This window comes from Apteryx mantelli, chromosome 2 (assembly GCF_036417845.1).
Source record: "Apteryx mantelli isolate bAptMan1 chromosome 2, bAptMan1.hap1, whole genome shotgun sequence".
NCBI lineage: Eukaryota > Metazoa > Chordata > Aves > Apterygiformes > Apterygidae > Apteryx > Apteryx mantelli.
In genome coordinates this window covers 143,929,713-143,952,587 of record NC_089979.1, presented here as the reverse complement: position 1 = coordinate 143,952,587, position 22,875 = coordinate 143,929,713, and the positions used below count along the sequence as shown (strand labels likewise).

The 22,875-nt window shown below is 35.5% G+C and overlaps 1 protein-coding gene across 9 annotated transcripts in view; it reads left to right on the top strand.

Moving 5' to 3' along the window:
* Positions 1-22,875, top strand: part of AKAP9 (A-kinase anchoring protein 9) — a 129,021-nt gene that overhangs the window by 19,133 nt on the left and 87,013 nt on the right. For 7 of the 9 annotated variants that reach the window (XR_010883502.1, XM_067291718.1, XM_067291715.1 and 4 more), the window contains exons 2-3: positions 4,949-5,203; positions 19,633-19,677. Coding sequence is in view for 8 of the 9 variants with exons in the window: in XM_067291718.1 (XP_067147819.1) it covers positions 4,949-5,203; positions 19,633-19,677 (300 nt within the window). In the remaining variant the exon portion in view is untranslated. Of the gene's footprint in view, positions 1-4,948; positions 5,204-10,085; positions 10,480-19,632; positions 19,678-22,875 lie in introns of those variants that run through there. The other 2 variants (XM_067291721.1, XM_067291720.1) reach the window with 2 other exon arrangements.

Genomic DNA, 22,875 nt, shown 5'->3' with positions numbered 1-22,875 from the left:
CCCAGGGAGTTCTGGCTTGGGGATCTTCTGAGTCTCTTGGAATGAATACCTAAGAAACCTTCCTTTGCTTGTGGATCCTTCAGCATGCGTGAGCTAGCTTGGACATCTGAATCCATTTCATCCTTTTTGCAGTCTGGATGCTAAGTAAATCATACAATTATCATTGCAGAATTGCTGCTTTGCTATTAGGATTTATTAAAATGCTTTTATTAAAAGCAGGGAATGATCAAATACAAAGACTTATAAGTCTTACTCATCATCATTTGGAGCTTTATGTGAAACTAGATTACAGTCTCTTTCCTTGCATTTTTGCCTTTCATACTGGGCAATAGAGTAGAGCCCAAAAACCTGGGTATTTCTCCGAGTTTTTGATCAGGGTTAATTTGACAGCTACTTGACCATAATTAAGCCACTGGCCAAGGCTGAGTATGGGGTTCAGAGTGGGGGAGTTTGGGGATGCAGGAACCTTGGTCTACTTTGGAAGGGACCTCTGAGGTCCATCTGGTCCAATCTCCTGTTGAAAACAGGTCTTATATTACGTTACCTAATGTCCTGTCAAGCTGTCTTGAATATTTCCAGTGAGGGAGATTCCACAATTTCTCAGGGCAATCTGTTCCAATATTCAGTTGTCCTCATTGTGAAGTTTTTTTTTCTTATATCCAGATGGAATTTTGCCTGAAGCAGCTTGTGCCCCATGCCCAGTCACCACACATCCTTGTGAAGAGAGTCTTAAAAAAATCTAGATTCCTGGCACTGTGGCATCAATTGCTGAAGGTCAGAATGTGCTGAAGATAGCTGAATAGGTAGATAATGTCATTGTTATAGCAATGAAATAACTATCGTAATTGATGTGGTTTACACAAGCAATCCCCACCATTCTGCAAGTTAGTGCCCTTCCCTCTTAAGAGTCATTAGTTCCTACTAGCAGTTGATTCTCCTCAGCTTTTCTGACTTACTGCCAGTTAGCTTTTTAAATGCTGATATGTTCCTAAGCTAATGTTGTACAGGGTGTATGTGATTTTGCTATAGCCAGTCCCATGTGATGTAGGATTGGTGCTAGTACATTGTTTGGGAATTCTTAAGTGGGAAGAGGTTATAATTCTACAGAACTAGATAAACAAAATATATCTAAATATCTAAGGGCTTATATTTGAATGTTATTTATTTTACTTTGGAAAGTGTTTTTGAAAGCTATACTCATTATTTCTCTGCATTCCACATGCTGTTCTATTGTAGTCTTGTGACTTTAGATAAGAACGTTTTTCGGTTTGTAAGAGGCAGCATGAGTCTTGTGCATCCCCAGAGTTTAGTGCCAACATCCAATCATTTCACAATTTTGAAACTAATAGCAAGCTGAGCAGCTGTTGTTAATGGCACCACTGGAATTGCATGCCTGAAAATAAGTGTAGTAGTGCCTGCACAATTTTATTGTAGGTAGTTATGCATTAAAAGGAAAGAAAGTCTGTTTCTCAGAGTTCAGCTTAAAACTTCAATTTATCTATAACCAGTTAACAATTGAATTGTACACTGCATATGTGATAGAAATAATTCAGAGGATAAATGGGGACTCCCTAATGTCATTTTTTGAATTGCTGTGAAGCACCTCTATTCCCAAGAGGATTGCTTTTTTGACTGTAAGCAGGACTTGGAAAACCTATGACCTGCAAATTGCAAATAACTTTTAGATGCATAAGATGAGGGTCAAGGATATGAAGCAAAAGCAGCTACTATGTTCTACTGAAAAAAAAACAGATCAAATTTTTAACAGGAGGAATTTTTACTTGGAGGATCCACGGTCCTACCAGTATGATGGGATAAGCTGGAGGCAATCTGCTGGAGGGTAGGCTGGTTGTGGAAGAAAGAAAACTTGGACTAGATAGTTTTTAACACATTTGAAAACTGATGGTAAAGTTGCATCACAGTTAAGTGCATTCCTGATCCTTCCTCGCCAGCCCATTCCTCCTCGCTCCTCTTATGCAGGTCGATGCAGAGTGCCTGTTCTGAGTGTCTTTCAGCTTAAGATTTTGGAGCATTCCTCTTCCTTGAGTAACTGCAGTGTTTGCATCTCTTGATCTTGCTTGGAGCTCTTCTAACTCAGCAAAGACATGGCATTGACTTGTTTCAAAACGGCAGATTTGGAACCGACAAATGGTGTTAAGTTCTTCACAGACTTACTTTTGGCATTATCGAGGCGATCTGCCTGGAGGACAGGGCAGAGGAATGCATAGTGATATCAGCTTGTATTTTTTTTGTTTCGCTCACATTGGAAAAGTGGGGGGGGGTTGGGGGGGGTTAGTACAAAACCAGAAGCATTTTTCTGTTTTAATTAAAGCTTTAATTCTACAAAACTTGTTTTCCTTAGTTCCCATGACTGCTGATGGACTTTTTCCTTCTAGTCCTTGAAATGTAGACAGATCCTCGACTCTCTAGTTCCTGACTTCGGTTTCTGAAGGCAGGCTATATCTGAGACTCCTCTCTCTTGATGTGAGTGCTACAGAATGTAGCTGGTCAGCAGTCGCTTTCTGTTATGCTGCTTTGCTTGTTTCTAGTTTGTTTAATTTGACTAAAAATGTGAATTTGAAGCTGTGTTGCATTAGTAGCTGGACAATTATGAGTATATGTGAATGTGTAGGGTAAAAATTGCTTTGATTTGTGCATGCGGTGGTTGCTAATAGTGTAGTTAGGTATGAGCATTTCGTATTTTGGAAAGAAATTGTCAGTTGAGAACTTGTGTTATATGAAAACATAATAGTTTAATTTGAACAGGAGGCAGTTAGCTTTCATATGTGCCCATCTTCAGCAAGGTTTAAAAGGAAAAAAATAAGGCCTGTGTATAATTCAAATGGTAGGAATTAATCTGTAAATTCTTAAAAAATGAAAATCAACAGCTTAATTTTGAAAGAGAAATCTGATGTATGTAGATGCCTCAGCTAAAATATTCAAAAGACATCAGGAGAAATGTGGAGTAATTCATTTGTCCTTGAGCCACACATCTAGTTTTGGAGATAAATAAAGACTGCAAAGCTGCTTTTAAAAAGCCAGCTTAACTTTCGATTACAGAAGGTTTCAATCATCAAGTTGAGGAAGAAAGTTCTTGACCAATGGCACTACATGTCTGTCATTATTTAAAAATATGTGAAATCTCTCAGTGTTTACACATGAAATCAGATCATCTGGTTTTTTTTCAGTGTTGCAAAAAACAAACTGTGTTTGTTTTTTTGGATAAATTGACAACTATTTTGTTGTGGTAAACTTACTGGTTTAGGAATATGTAGTAATGCCATAAGGAGACAGAGTTGGAACCTTCACCCTTCCCATTTTTGAGAAAGTAAATCTATAATTTTTTTTCTTAAACTTAGAAGAATATCCTTTCTTGTTCTGTTAAACATTTTTGGAGTTGATAAGCTGTTGATAGATTTTTGTGAAATAATGAAAGTTGCATATTTAAAAAATGGGAAAAACTCATTACGTTGAACTAATTGGGGATGAAATAGGGAGGAACTAAGTTTTAAATGCGTAGGTGAGCATATTTGGCTTAGTGAATCTTCAGGTCCTTCTGTAAACAGGGCGGGAGCCATATGCCAAGCTGTCAGCTCTCCTAAGAATGGAGAGGAGGCTGAAGAAACCTGTGCAGAAATACAAATAAAGGGACAAAAGCATAAGCTGCTTGAGAAGTCAGAACTGATCTGCAAGTGATATATTTACTTAGATTATGGCTTCGCAACTACCTTGAGGCCAAGGGAGAGCTGCAGAGCACAGCGACTGACAGCTCGTGCTGTAGCAGGACGGTGCTGGGAAGGGGCTGGGAAAGGGCATCTGTGTTTCGCCTTGATCTGAGTGTTGCTGAAGAGGGTGAATGGAAACGTGGCTTTCTCGTCTGGGGAATATCATGAGCAAACCTGCCATTATTTAGTATAGCTTTTTCTTAAAATGACAACACGCTTATCAAAAGTACCTGATACTTGAGTATTGATGTGAAACATGTTTGAAGCTTTCAGGTCTTTATTTGAATGCTTTATATTTACTTTGCAGCTACATTTACCAAATGTATTGTAGCACTTAATTTACTTTGGACTTTTAAATTGGAAAATAGTGTTATCTGTTACCAGATTTTATTGGTAGGATCTTTTTAATTTTGAATTTTAAATAGTAAAACTTGTCAATGGCTTTTCTCATCTGAGCAGAATTTCTGTTCTTGTTAAGAAAAAAGTATTTTAAATGGATTTTCTTGTGTAAACCACTATAAAGTGATTAAAAGTAATAAGCTCTTCAAAAGTCTTACAGTATTTGAATAGCTTACATACTAATTGGTTTTTCAACTCTCTGACTCACCTGTGACTTTTTGTTCATCAGCATGTTTTGCTACAAGGTAGTGTATCTTGTAATTTGCTTGCTGTCTCCATAATGTATTTTACCTTTTCGTTATGCTGTTCTCAGTAACTTGAGAAGCTTTCTTAAGTTCTAATATAAACTTTTTTTAAAAACTTGGTATGGTATTTGGTGGTAGAAAGGTTTGCTTTTTTCTGGTTTTAGACAAAAAGTTAAAAATAACTTCAGTAAATTTATGTTGAGGTATTTATTACTGTAAAACTAAAAAAAAAAAAAAGTGTTTTTTGCATAAGGAAATTAGATCAGAGGTTATTTCATCACATTTGTCCTTTACATTTACCTGTGAATGTTTTGATTCCTAGTTATCTGTCTGTGAAACAGTAAATGGCTAGTATGAAACCTAAAATGAATTCATCAATAGATCTTTTTTGATTTTTTTTAAAGCAAACTATGTGAACAGAAAAATAATCTGACGATATTTCAAATATGCAGCATTAGCCTCCAACTTGTTTTCTGTGGTGATTAGTTTATGCAGAACAGCTGATAAGCCTTTATAATGGGTGTTGTTAGTAATGAAGAGGAAAACTTTCACCTTAACAAGATTTTCTCTCATGTGCAGCTTGCCCAATTTAGGCAGCGAAAAGCACAATCTGATGGGCAGAATGCATCAAAGAAGCAGAAAAAGAAAAAGAAAACAACAAACATCAAAGATGATGAATCGATACACGATGGGCCTGATATTGATCGATCTCGAGGTGATGAAACATCCATATGCAGCAGCCAAAGAGGAGCAGCTGCTACTGCTGACTTTGCTATAATCAGGACTTTGCACAGTGGAGAAATTAGCAAGCACAGCCAGACTTATACCATTGAGGTAAGTTTGTCTTAGCTTGTAAACCATTAGATTATCTTTTTTTTTTCTTTTTTTAATGGTGGGCGATATAATCTATTAATTTCAGAATGGAAACGTATGAATCATTTGAGACTGGAAATACTATTTCCTTGCCTCAACTGTCTCTCCTTAATATGTCCAGAGACTTTGTACCTAGTATCATGTTTTCTGTGGTAGTCAATGTACCACAGATTATAAAAAGTTTGTTGGTACTACATTGTGAATTCCCTAAATGGACAAAAATTGGTTTTATTTCTTCATTTTATGCATTTCATTTTACTAAGGTTTACAGATTGCAGTGGATTTTTTTGATGACTGCAACTGTGGCTACAGCAAAATACAAAGCTAAGCATCTTTCTAGTATTCATAAAGTAATTTGACTCCTTTTGGTTAATGATGATGAGGAATGTATTTAGAAAACACTGCTTAGATTTGGATGACTTAAGAGACTGATACATGGATACCCTACTTTTGCTGCTTAATGGAATATAATCCTGATTGCTAGTGGCTGAAAGTATATACTCTGGGAAGGTTGCAAGATGCCCTGTGTGAAATACACTGGCAGTCAAGTTCAGTTCTGAGAGACATGAATTCACATAACAAAATATGTTGCTCCTGATATGTATCTCAGGAAAAGACATGCTGATCTTATTTGCAGAATAGGTTATTGTATTCTCGAAAGCAGTGCCTCTAAAAAGGACATGAGCGCTATTTTGAACAAGCGGCTTAACCCAGATTTCCTTGCTCTGTGCATGTCAACGTAGTCCTTTCCAAGGGGTGTAGTCCAGATGAGAGCTCTGCATTTTGGCTTCTGTCCTGTGCTAGGTTGGACCATTTATAACTACTTTGGCTCCATTATCCCATTTCCAGCAGCCAAAAAGTAAGAGAGACATGACATTTACTCATTTCTTACATTCATTAATTAAAAGAAAAATGTTGTCTTGGGAGAGAGGAGATGGACTAAACTGCATGTGTGAATAAAAACTTGAGTTCTTGAGCTGCTTATTTTATGAAATACTTTAAGCCTAGGGAATATTAGTACACTAGATACTTTAAACTTTATAGATACTTGCCTTTAATATATAGGTTTTCCTACTCATAAAGCTCCCATCAGGGCTTCGAAACTACTTGTATTAACTCAGTAAAACTGTCTAATTCACAGGTTTCCTGTAGGAGGTAACAAATTTTTAAAAGAACATTTATTACCAGAATGGCTGTTTTCATAAGTGAAGGTGGGACTTTTTTGCCTTTGAAGGAAAAGGAAAGATGTACCTTTTGAGGCTAATCTCTTCTGATTATGGAAGGAATGAAATGCAGCAGGTTATTGCAGCTATGGAGAGAGGACTGCTAGGGCAGAGAGCTTTTAAGAGGGAACCACTGAAACTGTTGTTCTAACAATAATATAGTCTACATAAATATAACAATATAAAGAAACTTTCTTAACTAAATACATTTTGAAGAATGACTCTGCTAATGTATATTTTAGCATCACTGTGACTCAAGATATATCTCTTGCAATTGGAGAAACAGAGTAAAGTATAGAATCATAGAATAATTTAGGTTGGAAGGGACCTCCGAGGTCATCCAGTCCAACCGCCTGCTCAACGCAGGTCTAATTAGATCAGGTTGCTCATAGTAGCCTTTTTTTAGGCTCTGAATACTAACAGTACAAGACCTTAGTGATTTTAAAGGTGTAGAAATTACCTCTGCACTGTAGTTGCAGAAGGTTACATACATAGTTGTATTCTTAACATCATGCATGATTTTTGTGAGGTCTGGATCATTCTGGCCTGAATGATAAAAGCCTTAAAGCAGCTTCTCTTACGTTAGCATAAGGAAATATGGAGATGCTTAGATTTTTTTTTCTTTTTTGAATATAGCCTTAGCAGAATAAACATGACAGTTACTGTTGTTTGTGATTTGACTCTTCTTAGCTACTCATGGCGCACTGACTCCCAAAACGAGTATTCTCTTATACCCCCAAAAGTTGCTCCCAAATGGAGAGGATTTTTCTTTGTTACATGTTGTCTATGGCTTGCTTACTCATGTTAAATGTATAACCAGTATTTTTGAGTTGGAAGATACTTGGCTAAAACGTCTAGCTGTGCAGTATTAATAGAAGAGAAAAATTCTGAAATAATTTCAGTGCTTCATAACTTACAGTTTTAAGACTAAAAACTGTAATGATTTGATAGCCTATATTAGAGTAATTGGATTAGGGTTTGTTTAGCTGAAATGACAGCCCATGTATTAGCCAGTTTCAGGCTAATCTCTCCATTGCAGAATTAAAGACAGCTTCTTTGAGCTATTTGCTTTTTCACCCAACATTAAATCTTTATAGGCTGCTGTGTTGAGAGAGTAAGGCAAGATTACTGGAGACATTACGCAGGATTATTTTCTAGCTAAATTTCAATTCCATTTACTTCATCTTTTAATGGCATTCATATTTGGATGGGTGGGGGAGGGGTTTGTGCCACAAAACATATGCAGAACATCTGACTATACTGGCGTACCTTTCTAAAAGTCCTGACTAGGCTCTCCTGTAGTAGTTTTGTGGATAAACGTTCTTTCTGCAGTCTTTCTAGTAAGAATTTTTAGTCCCGAATGGAATCAGCACATCCAAATATAATACCAAGAGCTATCTTCCTTGATAAAAGTAACAGAAAGTAAAATAGAGGCACACCTCTGGGAGTTTTGCTCAACTCTGAGTTCCCTCTTTTCTCTCTCTTCTGCAGGGTGGCTGTTTTTTCCCTCCTTCCCAATCCCTTAAATTATAGGAACTAGTTGGAGGAAGGAATATAGGAACTAACTCTGGAAGAACTTGTTTTGTGCTATCCTTCATTTCAATTACATTCTACCTTCTATCCGAATTTATCTGCAATTCCCATAAGATTTTCCTTCTTCTTTCAGAGGAAAAGTTTATCAGCTTTTCAAAGTACAAGATCTAGAGAATGCCAAATGGTATTTCTTGGTTAAAGTTGCTGAGTCTGAACCTGTTTTTATCTTAAATACTTTTTATCTTGATCTTACAAAGACGATGATGTGTTGGGTTTCTAGTTTCTTTATTTTTTTGTCTGTATTCTGTTGCATCCTCATATCATCCAGTCTTGAGATTCAGATGTCCTTTTCCACATAGAAATAAAAAATAATTCAGAAGATACAACCCAGCAAATAATTTAGATCAATGAAACTCTTGGGGTTAGGATTGCTTCTTTTTTTTTGACTTCCTGCAGTTGAAAATGGAACAAAACAAAAGCCACTTTTTCTGAGTAATTGCTGCAATCACCTTCTTTGAGAAGTCTTGGAAAGACTTGCATCAGACCAGAATGTTTTGCAAGAATGTACTAATTCCAGGAGTTCAAAAGAGATTAACCTGTGGCACAGCAAAATTGTCCTTGAGTGACCCAGGTAGTAAAAGCTATTAAATAAAGCTTCTTAGAAAAGAAAAGTTCAAAATTCTGTGATGAAGAATACCTGCTAATTGATTTAGGTTGAATTAGTAACTCTTCTTTCATCTTTCACAAGACAAATCTGTTTGGTAATAGTTTTAGAGTAGTTTAACTGTTTATTCAAGTAGATGGTGAACTTCATACATCAGTGTTCATCGTTTCATGCCCATGCTTTATTCTGAATTGTTAGTACCTGAGATTTGTAGAATTTTGTTGGTGGTTTAAAATCAGATACTTCTAGATAAATTTCTGCTTTACTAGCTTTTTTTTATGCCACGTGAATACATGTTAAATCAGCATTAGTGCTCCGTATCAATAAAACTTAATCAAAAAGCCATTCAGATATGTCAGAGTATAATTTCTAAATGAATAATGTATAAAGTAAATATCAATATGTTCATTTTAAAGTACAGTGGATGGACCAACTTTAAATGGAATCTGTTACCAATGGGAGGCTACCAGCTGTGAGTCTGCTTTTCCTTATTCTGTAAAGCAGTGGAGCATCCTTTCTTGCACTTTGTTCCAAGAACAGGATTGGCCTGTGTTTTTCTGGCTGTTTTATTTACATTTCCATTTTGCTTACTGACATCTCTTCCATTTCTGAAAGCCTGGCCTGTCAGAAATAAATAACAAATTAAGTCTCCTGAACACACAACAAAAAAGACAAGATGCTGAATGGTACAGCTTAGTTATACCGTAATTTACATAATATAACTAATTTGGGCACCATTCATCCAAAGCTCATACCATCATATTTCCTTTCCTACTCAATCCCAGGTGTTAATTCCCTGTCCCTATTAATCTGGTTGCTTCCCTCTCCACCGCACTATTACTGAAACTGAATATTCCTCCTCTCACTTGCAGTTACAGTTCTGGGAAAAAATGGTTGTCTTCTAAGTGAAGAAGATATTAGCAACTACAGCCAGATTCCCTTTTACTTTGTTTGTTTTTGTTTGTTTTGTGGGTTTTTTTGTGTTTTTTTGTTTTGTTTTTTGTTTGTTTATTTTTAACTATCAGACCCAGACTATTATTAGAGAACATCAACCTCTGTACAATAGACCTGTGTCCTTGTCTTCCAGTCTGGGTGCTGCTCTTTCCCAGTTAACCTTTATCTAAGACCTTTCTGCTCATTTTCAGCAAGGAAAAGAACTGAGGATGGCTTTGGGTATTCTGGATGCAGTCCTTTTCCTTTAGAAAGGGCATATGTGAAGGTGGATGTAAAAGGGATCAGGAGACATTACTTCGCTCACAGTTTCAGAACTCCAGCCATCATGCCTCTCTAATTACTTTTCATTTACCTTTTTCTTAGTCATTATGCTTCAGATTGCTCGGCTTTTTATTTATTTATTTATTTTTAGAGTTGTTTCTGCTATTTCTATGCATACATACGTGCAGCTTCTCTGTGTTTGCCTTCAAACTGCAGAAAATACCTGTCAGCAACTGCTGCTTCAGCTTCATCTCCCACTTGTGTTTTGGGTAAAAGATCCCAGTATTTAACCCTAGTTCATAAATTAATTTACACCACTTGGATAAGGGAAGCTTACTTGTTTGGCAGTTTCAATAAGGTTTTGTCCAATCCTCCAATATAAAAATACATACAGTCTTTACAACATCTGGTTTTTAAACTTGTTAATTTGGTTTGCGTTCTTTACATGTTTGATTCTTTTTATTGTTAGGACAAAAAGAAGAAAGTCAATTATGGCGAAGACCTGTCAAGGAAATGAAAGCAGAAGAGAATAAGTGGAATGAAAGGGAACTAAAGGACATGGAAAAGATAGGCATTGCAGAATTAAAGGGAAGACAATGCTGGTAAAGATCAAGTAGACAAATATGTAGGAGATGGAAAGGCAGGTTAAAAAAGGGTTATAATAGTGTCACTGATTAGTGTTGTCTTTAGTAATGCTGAAAAGTTTTGGGTTAGAAAGAGATAACCATGACAAGGAACAGAAATAAGAATGTAAAAGGAGACACTAGATCAGGTTCTTGAGGAGATCCAAGAAAGAAAAGTGACAGAAATATGGAAACATAAGCAGTATGGAGGAACAGAGGGGGAACCTCAGTGAAAAAAGATTTAGATGGTGAATGTAGTTAAGGCACTTGTATGTTATAAGGGTGAAAACAAAAAGCAACAAAGGCTTTGACTAGAGACGAAATATTCTGGGATGTGCAGTAAGATGGAGGATTAAAAAAAAAAAAAAGAATAAATCAAGTGTAATAAAAATTGATGCAACTATCCCAGTTACCAAATCCTTGAAAAAGGATTTTAAGTTTGAGAATGAGAGTCTGTTTGCTAAACAAATGTATGAAAATAGTCTGTTCAATGGTAACATGAGTGCCAAGAGAGGAAATAATGGATTCTCAGGAACATATGGTGGTGACTGAAACCAACTATCTCACCCTTTACCATCTGGCCGAAGGATTGCCAAGATGTCTTGCCAATTTTCTTTGGCACATAAAACAAATTCTGGTATTATGCCCTACCTTTTCGCTGTAAGTACTGATTGATACACACACACACACACACGCACATATATATGTGTGTGCATATATATATGTGCATGTGTGTATATATTTTATGTATAGATATATATAGATATATAAATATGAATATATATATATATATAAACTAGACTTAACACTGATATCACCTGTATTGAAGGATGGTCTTTATGGATTATACAGTATTTCATTTTAGCTTGACTGCAGGTCCTAAAGATTGACTGAGGTTCATTTTACCCAAGAGAAGAAAATTAATTAAATACTCAGAGAGATTAAGTTCACAGCATAGATTACCTCTTTGCTGATACAGGCATACCTCAGAGATGTTGCGGTTTTGGTTCCAGACCACTGCAATAAAGCGAATTATCACAATAAAGCGAGTCACACAAATTTTTTTGTTTCCTAGTGCATATAAAAGTTATGTTTATACTATACTGTAGTCTATTAAGTGTGCAATAGCATTATGTTTAAAAAAATGGACATAATTAAAAAATACTTTATTGTTTAAAAAATGCTAACAGTCATCTGAGCCTTCAGCGAGTCGTCATCTTTTTGCTGATGGAGGGTCTTGCCTCGATGTTGATGGCTGCTGACTGATCAGGGTGGTGGTTGCTGAAGGTTGGGGTGGCTGTGGCAAGTTCTTAAAATAAGACACCAGTGAAGTTTGCCGCATCGATTGACTCTTCCTTTCACAAAAGATTTCTCTGTAGCATGCGATGCTGTTTGATAGCATTTTACCCACAATAGGACTTCTTTCAGAATTGGAGTCAGTCCTCTCAAACCCTGCCGCTGCTTTATCAACTAAGTTTATATAATATTCTAAATCCTTTGTTGTCATTTCAACAATGTTTATAGCATCTTCACCAGGAGTAGATTCCATCTCAAGAAGCCACTTTCTTTGCTCATCCATAAGAAACAACTCCTCATCCGTTCAAGTTTTATCATGAGATTGCAGCAATTCAGTCACATCTTCAGGCTCCACTTCTAATTCTAGTTCTCTTGCTATTTCCACCACACCTGCAGTTACTTCCTCCACTAAAGTCTTGAACCCCTTCAAGTCATCCATGAGGGTTGGAATCAGCTTCTTCCAAACTGCTGTTAACGTTGATATTTTGACCTCCTCCCATGAATCATGAATGTTCTTAATGGCATCTAGAATGGTGAATCCTTTCCGGAAGGTTTTCAATTTACTTTGCCCAGATTCATCAGAGGAATCACTGCATATCCCAGCTATAGCCTTACAAAATGTATTTCTTAAATAATAAGACTTGAAAGTCGAAATTACTCCTTGATCCATGGGCTGCAGAATGGATGTTGTATCAGCAGGCATGCAAACAACATTAATCTCATTGTACATCTCCATCAGGTCACCAGGTGCATTGTCAATGAGCAGTAATATTTTGAAAAGAACCTTTTTTTCTGAACAGTAGGTCTCAACAGTGGACTTGAAATATCCAGTAAGCCAAATGTGCTGTCATTCAGGCTTTGTTGTTCCATTTATAGAGCACATGCAGAGTAGATTTAGCATAATTCTTAAGGGCCCTAGGCTTTTCGGAATGGTAAGTGAGTGTTGGCTTCAACTTAAAGTCACCGGCTGCATTAGCCCCTAACAAGAGAGTCAGCCTGTCCTTTGAAGCCAGGCATTGACTTCTCCTCTCTAGCTATGAAAGTCCTAGATGGCATCTTCTTCCAATAGAAGGCTGTTTCGTCTACACTGAAAATCTGTTGTATAGTGTAGCTGCCTTCCTCAATTATCTTAGCTAGATCTTCTGGATAACTTGCTGCAGCTTCTACATCAGCACTTGCTGCCTCACCTTGCACTTTTATGTTATGGAGACAGCTTCTTTCCTTAAGTCTCATGAGCCAACCTCTGGTGGCGTCAGACTTTTCTTCTGCAGCTTCCTCACCTCTCTCAGCCTTCATAGAATTGAAGAGAGTTAGGGCCATGCTCTGGATGAGGCTTTGGCTTAAGGGAATGTTGTGGTTGGTTTGATCTTCTATTCAGACCACTAAAACTTTCCCCATATCAGCAATAAGGCTGTTTTGCTTTCTTATCATTTGTGTGTTTACTGGGGTAGCACTTTGAATTTCCTTCAAGAACTTTTTCTTTGCATTCACAACTTGGCTAACTGTTTGGCGCAAGAGGCCTTGCTTTTGGCCTGTCTTGGCTTTTGCCTTGCCTTCCTCACTAAGCTTCATCATTTCTAGCTTTTGATTTAAAGTGAGAGACGTGCGACTCTTCCTTTCCCTTGAACACTTAGATGCCATTGTAGGGTTATTAATTGCCCTAATTTCACTGTTGTTGTGTCTCAGGGAATAAGGAGGCCCAAGGAGAGGGACAGACACGGGGAAACAGCCGGTCGGTGGAGCAGTCAGAACACACACAACATTTATTGATTAAGTTTGCCATCTTATATGGGCACGGTTCACGGCGCCCCAGAACAATTCCAATAGTAACATCAAAGCTCACTGATCACAGATCACCATAACAGATATTATAATAATGGAAAAGTTTGAAATATTGCGAGAATTACCAAAATGTGACACAGAGACACGGAGTGAGCACTTGCTGATAGATTTGTTTGATGCAGGGTTGCCACAAACCTTCAATTTGTAAAAAATGCAGTATCCATGAAGTGCAATAAAATGAAGCGCAATAAAATGAGGTATGCCTGTAATGTTTTCTGATACAGGAAATTTAGAGTCTCTGGAGGGTGGGCTATACTTCACTACAGATCATATTCAGATTTGGTCGGTTTTTTTAATCTCCATTAAGATGCACTCTCTTTAAATCTGATTGTGGTCAGTTGGTTTGGGACATAAATAACCAGTGAATCCATTTCTTTAAATGGAATATTTTTAGGAATGAGAGCTAAGAAAGGCATGGCAATGCATTATATAAGAACAGCACTTTATATTCAGAATGTTCTACAAATATTAAATGCTCTTAAGTTCAAGACCACCTAAAGAGAGAATTTCATGACTGGCATTTTCAGCTTACAAGCTTTTTGCCTCCTTACCTAGTCTTGGTCTTCTCAATCAGTCTTGTTCAGGTCGTGATCATCTGTGGGTCATTAGTGGTCTGTAGGAAGATGATCTGTGGTGGACTGCAGATGCATGCAAGTTGGCATGTGTGTGTCATTCCTTAACTAGCAATACTCAGAAGATGATTTCCAATGGCTATCATTGGCATACCAGCATGAAGGGATTCATATTAATATTTTTCAGTATTTGTAAGTTAACAGAAAATTGTTTTTGAAACAGCGTTTGTTTATGTAAATGGTAAGAGTTTTATTTATCCCCACCTTTCTGTAACTGGTGGTTATGATAGGATAAGCTGATCCATGTATTTTTTAAAATAATTTGTTAAGTTTGGCAGGGGGAGTTGAGGTTTTGGGGGATGGAAGGGAGGAAAAAGCATTGAGATAGAACTGCTTTACACACTCTATACCTTAGTCAAGCTAATCAGAATGAAAATAAGAAGCCTGGCATGGCTCTCAGCATAGACACAGGAATGAGAATCTGGGAGAACTTTGTTCAAAAATATTTTAGCATTGAAAGTACTCAGAGCAAAAAATATGCAAAGATGCTGCTGAAAAGGATGGCTATAGTTGTTGAGAGACTCCAAATGCAGCCTTTTTTAGAGGAGTAAATGAAATAAAACTGTTGTGAATTATTATTTGGTGTCTCGGAACAAGGCATGTATGAAACAAAAGGTAGTTTTTAATACTACGTCTGCTAGCAATGGCAAAATGTTCAATAATCTCTCATTTGGGAAAAAATATTGGATTATGTTGAGTTAACTCAGTAAAGTTAAATTTTACAGTAGAGCTTGAATTATCATTGGGAGAGCAGTAGTTATGCTGCACCCTCAGTTATTGCTAATGGTATTTAGAAAAACTAATGCGTGAGGATTCAGTTTTTTCACATCAGTTTGAAACTTTTAGCTCAAATATTTTTCTTTACATTTAATGGTAAACTTGCACAAGGATAAAAAGGGAGACTCTGTAATAGTTCCACTGGTAAATCTTGGTCTTTATATGGAATTTGTTCCTTTTATTATGATCTAATTAAAGCCATATTTAATTAATAACCAAGCATTAATCCACCTATAAATTTATCCTACTCGATAGACTTGTGACTACATTACTATAAACTGCCAAGAGTCTGTAATACAAAAATTCAGCAATGTTTTCATTGGTATTTTCCTGTTAATTATAGTTTTCATACAAACTGGCTTAGCTAAAATAAAATTGCTTTTGCTTCCCTCCACTAGCTAATCCATGTTCAAAAATGAATTCAGAATTTTGCAGTTGATGTTTTTATAGCAATTTACACTATGGTCCTAATCAAGTCAATAATTTAGTTCAGGTAGAATTCTGTTTCCAGTCTCGGTTCTCTCCTTGTAATATACTCAGCTGTTGCAATTGGAATGGGTTAGTACTAGTGCCCATGCTTACAGACATTTTAGTGTCACCTAGGAAAGTTTTTGGAAGGGACCCAACAATAACTTTTTAGTTCTTGTGGCCAGTTGATTATAGGAGTTCCTTTGAGAGAGGCTAGTGATCACGCTGGGAGGTGAGTGCCAAAGAACACTGCTTCTGAGCAATGCTCAGCTGCAGAGGGGAACAGGTTTCTCTCAAACAGACATCCTGTGTTCCAGGGGCAAATTACTCCCTTTTTTCTACCACTTTGTGGTATTTTCTCTGAAGAATGTTCAGAGACGAAAATGTTTTTGATTTCTGAAAAAGGCTTAAGTGTTGTGTATTATCATGAAAGGTACTGTTTGCCTAGATGATGGAGATAGTCTGGCTATAAAGAGCCTTTCTGATGTCTTTTATTCAGTATATTTTAGTCATGAATCATGTTATTGGCGGAAAAAAAAATTAAATAAAGAAAAAAATACCTTGCCATAAGAGATTTGTGCTTTGTACCAAGACAATGCTGTGTGACATAGGTGGTATAATAAATGCAAACGAACATCCTGAAGTCATAGTGTAAAAGCAACTTATTTCTAATTCCATAAAGTATTGAGAGAAATGATGAGTAGCTTCATTGGCATCATTCTGTCAAAAGATGTTGTGTTGCTAACAATGTATATATATGAATTTCTGAAGTATTTTCTTTTAAACTGGACCCTTGTGGTTCTGGGAGATGAGCTATATAAAAGCTAATTACTTCTGTTGGGCAAAGAATATTGAAAACATACAGAATGGGTGACTTAAAAATGGGAAGAACTGGATTTTGAAGCAATTTTGATCAGTTCTTGGGAATAGAAGGCATGATGGGTGTCCACAAAATGTTGTCTAACATTGATTTTAACAGCTAACATTTCTAATATTGATTTTTTAACATTTTACATAACTAAAACTGGCTTGTAAATAAGGTGGTTATAAGATTGTTGGAAAGTTTTGAGAGTAATAACTGCTTTTTGCACAGGTATTTTAGTGAATGGTTCTTAGAGGTTTTCAGTTTTAAGAGTATCAGCTGTTTCTCAATTAGTACTTTTTTATTAAAGGTTTAATTTTCACTGCTGAAACTAAAAGTCTTCTGTACTTCCCAGCTCCTTACCTATTTATTTATGAGTAGCAAGAACTCAACATTTAAGTAACACCAAATATTGAGGGGTTTAATGTGTTTTAATCTACAGTAGGATAAGTCTTAAATTAAGATGTTAAAACTAGTCTCCAAAGATCCTGTCAGGCAGAAGCGGCTAATGAAATATCAGAACTTAAAATTCAAAAGAAAATCTTTAGTGCTTAATTTATCTGTAGTTTGCAAAATAAACATTTCATTTAGATCCATGGAATTATTTCTCTTTATCTCTTTAGAGAAATTTAACTTTTCAAAAGCATGCTATCTTATAAAAGACAAAATAGAGATCTGCAAAGATTTTATCTTAAAGAACTTTAAATTAAAAACCTTTTCTGCCCCAGTAGTTCGATATTCACACAGACTCGCTGCCTTCACTTATACTAGTGATTTATGGAATAAAGAGATTACACTCTCAGCTTTAGAAAATGAATGCTGAGTCTGTGTCATGTATCCAGACTTTTTCTGTGCATGAATCCACCACATATGGAAAGTGGGAAAATTGGAGCTTATCTATGTGAGGAAAAGTAGAACTGAGCAACTGTGTCGTTTTTCTCTCTGCATCATAGATTGACTAAATCTAACTCTTCTCTTCTGTGTTAGGTGATAAACAAACAGAACACTCTCTACTCTTGGAACGATACCAGCTAGGAACTTTTCTAAGTCAGTATGAGGAGAAAAAAGAAAAAAAAAAAAAAAGGCGTTTTCCTGCTTTGTTACAAATTCTGGCAGTCACTAAGATCTGGATAGTAATGATCAACTGAAAACTCCTCAGTGTATAACTGTTACAGTTGTCTCACGTTTCTGAAGTGAAGGTAGACTAACCTGTAAGAGATGTAGGATGGAAGCAAATATTTTTGAAAGAATATTCATGCTACTTGCAGATATTGCACACTTAAGCTGAGATAGAGGACTACATGGATCTTTTTGATTTTTAAACAGGTATTTAGAAAGTACCAGCAATAATATATTCATTTTCAGAAATCTGATATCTGGCCAAATACCATAAAACCTTAAAGAATTATTCTTAATAACCACCTTGCTTTGAGAATTTGTGTTTTCTAACTCCAGCTTAAACTTGTCTGCAATTTTTTTGCCTCTTGCTATGATTATCTACTAGCCTTTAACTTATCGCAGCATCTGCATGTTCATTGTTGCTTTTCTTAAAACAGGGGGCTATTTATGTAGTAAAGAAGCATTGCAGAGAAAAATTATGTAATAAATAAGATTTGTTGCCCACGTTTTTTTTTTTGAATTTTGAAGAAATGTCCATGTTTCATGTGCTGTATAAAGAAGAGTTGATAGATCTACCTATATATGAAGGTTTATGGAAATACCTGTACTTGTGAGCCCTGATTTTTCTCTGTGAAGTCTTCTGAATTGGAAAAAACTAATAATAATTATGGGATGATGCTGCCACAGATTTTTTTAACCTGTATGAGGAAGGTAGATAACAGTTTGGTTTTCCCTGATTATATTTCTTCCAAAGAACTTTGTCTTTCCTATACAAAGGATGTAGATTAGAAACAAAATATAAAATTTATATATATAAATGTATGCATAAAATATATTAAATATAAAATATTGTTAAGTATTAATTGAATATCTCACAGTGAACCACTGTTATCAACCTATAATTTTAAAACATAATATTGTATTCTATTTTAGTTTGTGTCTTAACTTTAAGATGCACCATTTTGATTTTTTAACTCCTAACAGTTGTATGAATTTTAGCTCTGCATTCATATTTTAAACTAGTTTTGTAAACTTCATACATAAAATAACACTGTGTTTTGGTTAATTTCATCATGGAACTACGTATAAGATTCAAAATCTGTAGAATCAATGGTGTTGGAATTGCAAAAACTGCAGAGCTCCAGTAGATCGTAGTGGCTGATTAAAAAACAAACAAAAAAACCCCCCTCAGAGTTCCACATTTTACTTATCTTTAATAATGCAAAATTGATCTCTTCTTTGAAAATATGCCTGAGATAATTCAATAACAAAGGGAGATTGATCTAATATGAGCCTAGCTAATGATTTAAGTGAGTGTTGAATAAGTTCTATTGCTTACACTTGGTTTTTGCTAAAGTAGTTTCAAATTTTAAGTTTAATTTTGAGTTAATAGTAATTTTTTTAACTCCACAAGTGTGCACCTTATGTAGATATTTTGAATATTTTGCATGTTTTCCTACAGACTTCTTGCTCTGAAACCTGATGCTTTGTATGTAGTTGATCAAGATACTATTTATGAAGCATCTTATATGCCTTGTTTAATGTTGGTATGGCTTCATTCCTTCAGCTGGTCAAATTCCTGTATGTTAGATTGCAAGATTTAAGTCTTTGTTCTTGTTCTTCCTGATCATTTTTAGCTTTCCTTAGTTTCCATAGAAGCTGAAGGAGAATGAGTTAGACAGAAGATTGTTTCAGAAGTCTAGTCAACATCAAAACTCTTGCATGTATAAAAATGTCGTTCAGTGTATAACTGATGTTCTTAGGCTAACAAAATTCCTAATTAGGTAAAATTGCACTGTCAAAGAAAAGTCCTTTTTTTGATATTCCTTATTTCTTAAAAAAAATTATAACCTACATTTCCAGAATATTATTTTGTACTGGTATGTTGCATTTTCATTGGAATGGTTTGTCATGTAGTTAGTATGTTTCCATGATCAAAGTTGAACACCAAAGTAACTTTTTTTTAAGCTAGGATTGCAAGAAAGTGAAGGTGGCTTTCTCTGTGTAGATTCTAATCAAACTCATGGATATCTGAAATATATTCAAATACTGTCTACATCCAGAAATAAATGGAAAATGTCTTGATAAGTATTTTTAGATTGCCATTGTTGTAAATATTTTAATATTTTATTTTAGCCTGAAAGTGAAATTTCCACTACAGTAGAAGATTACAGTTCTGAGGTAAGACTGAAGTAAGACTTTTCCATTTTAAACTTTCTTTTAACTTTTCTTTTGCATGTTTATTGAAATGCTGTGGACTATCTTCCAAAAAAGGAGGAAATAAAAAATAAATATCATGGTATAGACAACATGAAGGTGTTGCATTACAGGTGTGATTAAGGTAACATTCAAGCAAGGATTACGTCAGCTACTTAATAAGATGGCTACTATAATCAACAGTATTGGCTACTGTAATGAACAATATAGCAGATTTAGGAACTGTTGTAACAGGTTCATCGTTGCGGTTACATTAATGCTTTGTGTTGCCATTGAAGTTGTGGTTGTGCATTATTTCTACTAATTTTCTGTGAAAAATTATTTGACAATTTGATTATCTTTTAATGAGGAAATAGAACAAAAGCTGTTCATTCAGGAAAAACAGCTCGAAGTAGTTGCTGTACTTTAAAAGCTTCAACAATAGCTCGACTTTAAAAGGCTTCATATTTTTCCTATTAAATGGACATAGGAATATATACTTTTCTAAATAAAATGAAGTTAATTTTGAATATGTTTGCTATCATGTATCTTGGTTCCTCAAATTGTGTTGTAGTTTTGTGTTGATTTTTGCAATATATACATAAGACTTGCAACATTGAATGTTGAACCTGCTAGTTCTCAAGAATTTCCTTTCTCCGTTTGTAGTTACCATAGTATAAAAATGGTAAAATTTCAGGACAGTTATATGATTCAGTAAACTGAAATTTGTTATATATTTTTTTCATTTCCTTTCTACCACAAAGAAGAAATAATAAAGGAATGTATCACAAACACTAAGGAAATAAGAACTGCAAAAATTTAGATTGCCTTTATTCATCCCTCTGGCATGCACACATTAAAGTAATCCTTAATTTCATTGTCACCTAGTACCCTTACCTCATGTAGTACATATGCGAAGCTTTGTTTTTGTATGGGATCTAACCTCTGCTTTGAATCTAGAATTCTTAATTTCCCTATGGCTTTCTTAGAACAGTCATTGTTACAGTTTTTGAGTGTTCTACAAATTTTAACTTAAAAATAAATCTTTTGGGGGTCTCAAACATTAGCTTTCTGTAGTGGCAGTCTTGCTTTTGTTTTGCAGCTATCTGTGCTAAACACTTCTGCAAAACACACCCCGGAATCTTAAGCTGGGCGATTAGTAAGAGGGGGACGAGTAAACAACTGCATCTCTGTTGTTGTAGTGAATTTGGTGTAAAATACTTACTGTTGCCCTATTGAGTTAGCTGTTCCTAAGAGAAAGTGACCACACCTTAGAATAACTATTTTGTTCCATACCAGAAAAATGTGTCTCTGACCTGACCTGCTGATATATTTGTATGGTGAAAAAGGAAAATCAGTAACTGCAGCAGGCAGTGTCTTGAAAACTTTGAGGACTTCTGTTTCTCGACTTAAAGGCTCTGGCTTCACTTACTCTTACTCCTACTCCCAGTTCTATTCTCTTGACCAGTTCTTGGGTCTGTTTTCTGTTCCCTTCCCCCCCCCCCTCCTTTCTTCTCCCCATAATAGCTCCTATCAGTTGTGGTTTGCCTTAGGTGTGGTAAGATGATAGTGCAGCACATGCACACAGTTTGCCATTGAGAGTGAAACAAATACACTTTTGAACAACTGCTGTGAGCTCCCTGCAACATTTTAGAACGTGTATCACCACAGTATGTGATTACTGTTCAGTGGAATATACAGTATGTGAAGAATGAACCCTTGGAAACAGTTGACAATGGCATTGGTGTTCATTTATCTCTTCAAGTGAGAAGTATATCATGAAATACGGCTAGAAATTTTGATCATATCTGAAGTTGTAAGAAGCAGTGTTGGACACTGAGGCCAACAGCTCAGAAAAAAAGAATTTTTTCATGAGGAGACAAAACACATGAAAGATATGACATAATGTCTCATGATAATTGTGTTTCTGATTTTTAGTGTTTTGTTAATATCAGTTGAATTCAAATCTCTTATTTGAAAATGGATTTTCACAGACTTCATCTAAACACATTAAAATCTAACCTAATTTGATGGAATTTTTACCCTACTTCATTCTTCAGAGGTTTCTGTAGATGTCTACAGATTATATTAGGGAGCAATTTTTCAGATACCAAAGATGACAGAATTACAGCTGGACTGCTTTCTGAATGGACCTTTTAAAAAATTGCAGGTTTTTGAAAAATACCATGACAGATTGGTGCTCTCGCATTTCTAGATACTATTTATTCTCATTTCTGCAAAAAGACGTTTTATTTCTCTGAGAATTCTATTTCAAAACATAAGTAAGTAGGCAACAAGAAACTTTTGAGCAGTAAAACGATACTAGATCAAGTGAAGAACAAATTGAAGCGGTGAGAGTTGTTGTCCTCCAATACATTTTGTTTCCACTTCATTACAATTGATTGGCGTCTGCAGTGAGCAAACAACACATTTAAGAATGCCTGTATTTAAGGAACTGCAATGAATTTTCAGTACATTTTGTGTCAGCTTGTAATGTTACTTTTAAAAATAAAAGCTTTATTTACATTCATAACTGTCCTATAACTAAAGGAATCTGAAGCCTTTTTAATTAAGGAAGATGAGAAGAAATTAAAATTTATGTATAACAGCCTAATTATTAAGTTTTATCAGACCTTGAGCTTTCCTTTGTTTCAGGTATATGAACTCTTTTTTGGAATGCTAAGAAACCACACAATGCACAAACATAGGCCTGTTCATCCCTTTTTTTCCCCCCTTGTTTAAAACGTTTGTATTCTCTTAGTGGTTTTTGTCAAAAATTATGCTGTCATGTTTTAAAGTGAAAAAGATCATAAATCATTTGTTTTATTATAGTTGGTAAAGTAAGCCATGTGGTTTTAATTCATTAGCCCCTTCTCATGAGGAATTGCATAAAATTCACAAACAAATATTTCCCTTCTTGAGAGACTTATCAGACATAAGCAAATACTATAATCTAGTCTAAGAAAAGTTGAAGGAACCAGCAAATACTTCTGTCATAATTCTTGTCTTGAAGGAATTTTATTGTAAATACAGTCTTTTGATCCCTTTTCTTCTGTCACCTCTCTGAATATCTACTCTGTCGGAGATAGTGGCCAAACTGAAGACTGATAAATCCTTTATATGACCCTCTTGTCGTTTGTAACAAAGTATTTAGTTTGAGCACGAATGAGACCTCCCTGTGTA